Source organism: Paroedura picta, chromosome 12 (assembly GCF_049243985.1).
Source record: "Paroedura picta isolate Pp20150507F chromosome 12, Ppicta_v3.0, whole genome shotgun sequence".
Classification (NCBI taxonomy): domain Eukaryota; kingdom Metazoa; phylum Chordata; class Lepidosauria; order Squamata; family Gekkonidae; genus Paroedura; species Paroedura picta.
In genome coordinates this window covers 27,975,917-27,983,636 of record NC_135380.1, presented here as the reverse complement: position 1 = coordinate 27,983,636, position 7,720 = coordinate 27,975,917, and the positions used below count along the sequence as shown (strand labels likewise).

At 49.1% G+C, this 7,720-nt stretch overlaps 1 protein-coding gene across 1 annotated transcript; it reads right to left on the bottom strand.

Annotated features, from left to right (window-relative positions):
* Positions 1–1,160: 1,160 nt before the first annotated feature.
* Positions 1,161–2,472, bottom strand: LOC143822029 (uncharacterized). Its single transcript, XM_077306619.1, has 4 exons — positions 2,130–2,472; positions 1,662–1,748; positions 1,423–1,542; positions 1,161–1,289 (listed from the first exon to the last, which is right to left on the bottom strand). Exons 1-4 carry the CDS (start codon positions 2,470–2,472, stop codon positions 1,174–1,176), a joined length of 666 nt encoding a protein of 221 aa, XP_077162734.1. The 3' UTR covers positions 1,161–1,173.
* Positions 2,473–7,720: the final 5,248 nt, after the last annotated feature.

The window sequence follows — 7,720 nt, the reverse complement described above, 5'->3', positions numbered from 1 at the left end:
GTTGAGAGTCCTGCTGTGAAAGTAGGCAAAAGTAAAAGCACACCATGGGCAAACAAACAATAACCATGTGCTCCCCGGGGATTGTTTAAACTCTTGGCAGGAAAACACGGGGACAAAAAAGAACACCATGTCCACCATGGTGTGTTTTGACTTTATTGATGTTACTAACAGTTTTGTTTCTCATTTTTTGCCAACAGAGGTTCTTTCAGATGAGGAGGAGGAACCACCCCTGGCTCCAGGCAGCCCACCACCTAGAGGTGCGCTCCCAGCAGAGGAGAGGCTTACGAGGGAACGCGGCAGGCTGAGGCGCGTCTCCGTATTGACAAGCGTGGGAGAGAGGCTCCTTGAGCACTGCCAGGAGGAGTCACGGCGTGCCGCGGCCGCTGACCAAGCCATGCTCACACTCATTGCCCAGGAGGGGAGAAAATTGAGGGCAGTCCTTAGAGAGACAAACCAAATCCTACGCGAAGGCGTGGAGGAGGTGCGACTGATAAGGAGACTCATGGAGAGGGCTGTAGTGGTCATGGAAAGGGCCTACCCTCCACAAATCGCCCCCACCCCCCCACCACCACCCACACCAACACCACCACTTCCAGCACCCACCCCACCGACTCCCTCTCAGAATGCCTCCACCCAAACAAGAAGGAGGACTATTCTCGGAAAGAGAAAAATAAAACCAGCAGACAAGTACTCCCCCTCCTAGTTTGGCCCACTTTTTCTATTTCATGTTATCTGTGTTTTGTTGTTTGTTGAATAAAGTTTATATTTTTGACTATGTCTCTGTGTACCCTACTGTAGAATCTGCAAGGCCGAAAGCGTCCTCTCTAGTGATTGTGTATATTGTGGTACTGCTGTGTGGGTTGGAGGTTGGAGGGGTGTTAGTTCAAGGAGTTTTAGGAGTGTGGTGTGGGGTTAAATATGTGCGAGTTTAAGAAGTCACACTGGAGTCTTGTTATAAAATTTGCAATAACAATTTATTTTAACAAACATTTTAACAGGGGAAAAACATAAGGGAATGAAACTTGGAGCCCCACCAGCACCACCACCCCCCACCCCCCTGGAAAACCTATTTTTTTTAACAAAAGTATACATTTAACAGGGGAAAAACATTAGGGAATGAAACTTGGAGCCCCCCCCCAACCCCTACCCCAAAACACAAACAGGAAACAAAACTCAGGTCCCACTGCTCCCCTGCCCAGCCCCTTCCATCTCCCTCACTCTCCTGCTCAACCTTCCCACGGACCCCCGGACTTTGCGGCGGAAGAGGTCCTCATCCTCCTTCTTCTTAACTGTGTGGGGAGGGAGAAAAAGTACACATTAGTGCCACACATATTTTCAAATTTCTTTAGTTTACATGCATACACTTTTAAGTGGCCTTAGCCACAGTGTGAGAAGAGTTGGGCAGTGGGGAACATAACCTACGTTCTTCCGCCTCCCTCTGTTGCCTTTGCTGCTCAATCTCCCCTTTCAGCTCTGCCACTTGAGCCTCCAGGGAAGTAACTCTGGCCTCCATGGCACGCAGCCTTGCCTCCACAGTTTCAGCTATAGAAATCAAACAAAGAATTTGATCACACTCCAAAAGGAAGCATCACATCAGGCTCCCATATGGCTCCATGGGGGTACACACACATGGGTCTCCCTCACAGACATAAAACTCTCACCTGCAGCCTGTCCCGAGGTGGAAGGTCCCTCTTCCTCCCCCTCCTCACGCTCAGGTGCTGTTGCCAGCTTGGATGGTGATTGTGTGGCTGGGCAAAGAAAAAGACAAATCATAAGTAAAAGCACACAAAACAGAGATGAAACACAGCTGGTGGACACACCACAGTTAGAGTCTAAGCGCATAACCAAAGTGGTTCTACAGTACTGGCTGGCTAAGTCAGAGGGGGTTGACAGCATCTAAATACTTTCTCGAATTTCATTGGGGACAGTAGGGGAAAGAGGCAGCTAGTCATTCCATGCATGTTTAAGGGTAAAACACCAAAGTGGTTCTACAGTACTGGAGGGCTAAGTCAGAGGGGGTTGACAGCATCTAAATACTTTCTCGAATTTCATTGGGGACAGTAGGGGAAAGAGGCAGCTAGTCATTCCATGCATGTTTAAGGGCAAAACACAACGAGGGCAGCACTCACCCATATGCCTCCTCATGTCCAGGGGGGGCTTCCCAGCCTTCTCCCATATTTTAACCATCTGGTCGTGGAAGACCGTTCTCCCACTTGGCTGCGGGATCCCCCCCCACTGTTCCAGACTGTTTAGGAAGTCCAGCTTAAGTCGCTTGAATTTTGTCCGGACCTGCTCCCAGGTCCGGACGTAGCCCCTCTCCCTCAGCTTTGAAGCCAACACCAGGTAAGCACCCTTGGTGTGGCAGTGGGTGCTGGCCATAAGGCGGCCAACACTCTTCGATTGGAGCACAAGCTCCAGAAGTGCCTCAGCCTCGGCGCGCTGCCAGAAGGAGCCCTTCCGTGGCTTCAGCATCTTCGGAATGACGGTTAGGGAACGAACGTACGTTGCTCCGATCGACCACCCCGTTTTTTAAATGTATCAAAGCTGCCCACCAATAAAATTATTCATTGGAACATAAGTGGATTGATCCTCCGGTTTGACAGGGGTCGCCAATACTTCCTGGCTACCCGCCTCCCCGAACTTTCCCCATTCAGCGCTTCCGTATTGTGTTTGTCAATTTCAGTGGGGAGTTAGCATTTAGGGCTGTCACAGTGCTTTTGGACCAGAGAATCCCCGTTTTTTTGCTGGCAAAGTACACAAACCGCACAAGACAAGGTTAAACAAAGAACACAAAACTTTATTCAACAACAGAGTAGGAAAAACAATTAAACACGCCTCCTGTTTCTGTAGATGTGGGTGGCTATGGCGTCCCGAACCTTGCACCCCTCAGCATATATCCTTTTTCTCCTTGCTTCAGGGATGTCCTGTGTATCCTGAAGGACTACAGGTTCAGGTTCGTCCTCAGGGAAGGGGATGTTATGTCCCTTGTCCTCGCATATGTTGTGCAAAATCACACATGCGATTATCAGCGGAGTCACATTGTCAATATGTACATGGAGTCGTGACATTAAACAACGGAACCGTGACTTCAAACGTCCAAAGGCACGCTCCACTACATTCCTTGCCCGGGAGTGACTGAGGTTGTAGTGGCTCTGCACGTCCGTCCTTGGCCGCTTGTAGGGAGTCATGAGCCAGCGTCGTAATGGGTAGGCTCCGTCCCCGAGGACCAACGCCGGCACACGCACGCCCTCAATGGTGGCGGTGGGGTTTCCTGGAACAAAGACCCCTTCGTCCATGGCTTTCCTGAGGTTGGATTCCCTGAAAACAAGGGCATCATGCCTCCTGCCACTCCACCCCACCTCGGCATCGATAAACCGGCCGGAGAAGTCCACTGTTCCTTGCAGGAGAACAGAGCAAAAGTCCTTCCTGTTCCCGTACTCTTTTATGCTTCCCCCGGGGGCACGGATAGGGATGTGGCTTCCATCGACGGCCGCAAAACAATGCGGGAATCCAAGCCTGGCAAACCCGTCCATACTCTGGAATAAGGGAAAGAAAAGAATATAAGCCATTGCATGTCAGCGTGGGGTGTATCGCGTCTTCGTTGCTGACCTGTCAAACAAGAAAAAAAATTTAAAGGGCAAAGGGGATAGAATGACACTCACCGCTCCCAGCCGGTCTCCGAGGCACACGACTTTGCTGAACAATTCCGCCTCCATGGCGAGGCAGAACTCCTTAAGGATATCGCCAACCGTAGTGACTCCGAGTCCGAATTGCTGGGCTACTGTCCGGAAGTACTGAGGGGTGGCCAAGTACCACAATGCGGCAGCCACCCTTTTTTCAACTGGAACGGGGCGCCGCATGCCAGTGACTTGCCTCTCCATGCGGCCACGTAGAGCCTCCACGAGTTCAAAAAATGTCCCCCTCGACATCCTGAAGTTGGCAATCCAGTGGTCATCATCCCAGCGAGTCCACACAAAATTCTCCCACCAGTCAGAGGATCGTTCGTCCACCCAGAACTGTCTGGGGAACCGGACCTCTGCCAGAGCTTGCCAGCGTTTCTTGGCTGCCATGGTTACCCTTACAGAACGTCTTCTGCTGCTGGTCAGCGTTCCGGGCACCCGTTCTCGGTACTCCGCGATAGCAGACGTCCGACGCGACAAGGCGGTATTCATGCGCTGGACCACCGCGAGCATGTGAGCCAGCAATTGAAAAATAAGCCTCTCCATTGCAACGTTGACCTGTGCTGCGGGCAGTAGGCTACGCAAACAAAAGAGTGAGGCCGACCGCGTGTCTGCCCAGGTGCATATAAGCAGGTAACCTGTGGGCGTGTACTGTGGGCGGGGATTAACCAATCAAACATGTCAATGCATCTGGTTCCTAGAAAACAATAGAAAACACGTTCCAAGGGCGCCAATGATTGGACGATAACGCGTTGCTACGGGGTTTCCTGGGTTTTTTAAAAAAAAAGGGAACCCCGACAAGTTCGGCTTTAGGGTCGAGGTCAAAGGTGTGCCTGCAGTTTGATTGACGGGCACGGGAGGCCAGAAGCGCTAAAAAGGGACCTCCTTTGTAGCGATAAGACGGAGAACCGGAAGCCTGTGGGTTACGAAAGTGGCGAGAAGTGAAAGTGCCAAATTCCGCAAAAACCGCAGCTGTGCGTTACGGGCACGGCTAGTTACATTTCGCTACTTGAAGTAGCGCTTTCACAAACGGCAACCAAATAGCAACTTTGAGCTCTGTGCGAAATGGCCCCAAGAGTATCTGGAGTGATCCATGTACGTGATAACCTCCATAACTTGGTACAAGTTATCTGAGATCCTCGAAACAGCTGTAGCTAAGATCCAAGAGCTCTTAGCTCTGCAGTTACTGCTTGTATGCGCATGCTTGGAGGTGGCTGGGGCGACTCATGTGGTGGCAGGGAATAGCCTCTGAAACCAGCCTTTGTGATTTACAGGTGGCAAATGCAGCTTGAGCATAATGGGTTTAACAAGTGCCTTTCAGCTACCAAGTGCTGAAAAGCTGGCATTTTGGCAATAACAGCAGGCTGTCCACTAAATGAGCTGCTTAGCCCAAAGGCTTAGAGCTACGGATGTGTGGGCCTAATTACAGGAGCTCCAGCAAAGCGCCTGCACCTGAGATGAAGATCACCTTGGTACCAGGTATCCTAAGGCGTTGACCCCTAGCAACATGCAGCATCTCTGTGTGGATTCTGGTGACTGTTTTTTTCTTTCTCTGTGATGTGGGAATGACTTTTCTAGACACTGAATGGTAGGTCTGGGGTTGTTCCTGGTCTTTGGTGGAAACTGTTCAAGTGCCACGTGGGCAGCACTTACACAGAATCTTAACAAATCCCTCTGCAAATGTGCTGCTGATTCTACTGGTCATATTTTCAGGTGCCTAAACATATCCCCCGTTTCAAAAGTCCAGGGTGGCTAGTTAAGAGCTCCGCATAACACTGAACTTGGGGAAAATCAAACAGCACCAGATAGTCATTTTAATGTATTTGGTACATCTATATACTCTGCTTTTTTCCTCAATGGGAACCCAAGGCAGCTAACAGCAAACACAGAGACACAAAAGGCAACAACAAACAAGAAAGGAAGGGGAGGTTCCTGTTGCCTAGCAGGTCTTCTCTCTCCACTAACTCAGCTCTGACCTTTGACTTGTACCTCTGGACATGCCCAGGCCTTATATACTCAAGTGCCAAAAGAAGTTAAGGACCTGGTGTGCATAGGATGCTACCTTATAATAAGCCAGACTATCAAATCAAGTTTTGCTGATTCCAGCAGGTAGCACTCTCGGAGAGGTCTTTTTCAGAGATCCTCATAGCTGGGATTGAGCCTGGGACCTTCTGTATGCTGAGCAGATACTTTCCTGCTCTTTTCCGTGGGCCTGGCAGACCAACTGATTTGTGGTTATATGTATCCCCTTCTCCCCTCCCCTCCCCAAGCAAAGGTACCTGCCTAGTGCTACATCTTCCTTCCTTCCTTTATTGGATGGCCGGGTGGGGTGAGGATCACAGACTTCCTTACTGGCAGCATATGATAGTAAAAGGATACACTGTGGCTGCCAGATGCTCTCTTATTCTTTTTTCTGTTTTTCTCCCCCCTTCTCTTCACTTGATGAAGTTAAACTACAGTCCCTGGGGGGAATCTCAAGCATCAGAATTGGATTGGCATCCAAACGGCAGAGCAGTTGGTGGTTGGGAGTCTGGGGAAAACGAAACAGCAGGTTTTTGCTAGAAGGGACAACGGCTTTATTTCCCTCTTGGTCCATGACAACCTAGCAGATGTCCTACAATTATTATTTTACCTTCTAGTAATGGTGTTGCCACTCTTTCTATCCTCCCAGGTATATGGTTGGCTCTCTTGCAGATGTGCAGGTAAGTCAGCCTCAAATGTTCTTTTGCCACAGCACGAGCGCCATCTGCTGTCATATGCATCCTTACAGTATTTTTCTGCAACTGCAGACTGTTTCGTGCGCTTAGATTGACAAGTGTGCGTGTGTCTCGGCTGGAGGTCATGCACAGAGAAAACTATTAGTACCTTATAACTGAAATCTACTTTTACTGTATCACTGCCCAAAGAGGTAAGTAGCCATGGAAGCCCTAAACCAGGGGTAGTCAAACTGCGGCCCTCCAGATGTCCATGGACTACAAGTCCCATGAACCCCTGCCAGCAACCACTGGCAGGGGCTCATGGAACTTGTAGTCCATGGACATCTGGAGGGCCACAGTTTGACTACCCCTACTAAACTTTATAAGGATAGGTGATCTCATGTGACAATTCCAGCAGATGCCACACATGGTTTGTAAAGTTGCATTCATAGTGGTCCATACTTGATTCCTGCAGCTTGGAACTTAAAAGTAGTTCTCTCTTGCTGTTGTCCTGCAAATCTATCATAAAAGTTGTAGCTCTCAATAATCCCAGCAGTGGATGTTGTATGATGGTTCTATGTTTGGTGACATGATGGTCCCCTACATGCTCAGAAGCAACCTTTGTCTGTTTGGGCATGAGAGTAATATAAGGGGGGTGATGATGAATGTTTCTCAGTGCCCAAACCCAATTACTTCCATCGATTTGAAAATGTTTCAGATACATTTTTGAGATATGCTATTTGAAAAGCACTTCTTTTTAAAAACAATCTGGGCAGACTTGCATAGACAGCAGTTTGTCATAGTGCTTGGAAAATTCTCAAATGGGCTATGCAAAACTGTGGCCTGTCCTGTACTACAGGATGGCAATGTACAGGAAGTGGGGAGTGTTATGTCTGTGGGCATTTGGACACTGGTGCAAATGAGGGCTTCTGCCAGCCAAGGAACTAACCTATCAAAGGAACTGATCGCTCTGCTTAGGGCCAATCGGATTGCTCCACTTAGGGGCCAATCGGATTGCTCCACTTAGGGGCCAATCAGATTGCTCCACTAGAGCCAATCGGATTGCTCTGCTTAGAGCCAATCAGAGGCAGCAGCTGGCTGCCTGAAAGGTATAAAAGTGCATGAGTTTGCTTGTTTTTCTCTGTTCAATAGTTGTAGTCTGTTGCTGGAGTTGCTTAATAAAAAAAAAGCTGTTCTGAAGATTTGGGAGTCTGTGATCACTGAACCCTAATAGAGAGGATTCAAATTTCAAACCAGAATGCACAAACATTAGAGTTGTGTGAATTGGCCTGTAGAGATACCTGAGAGACAATGTCAGTTATCAGTGTGCAGCTTGCATTTCCT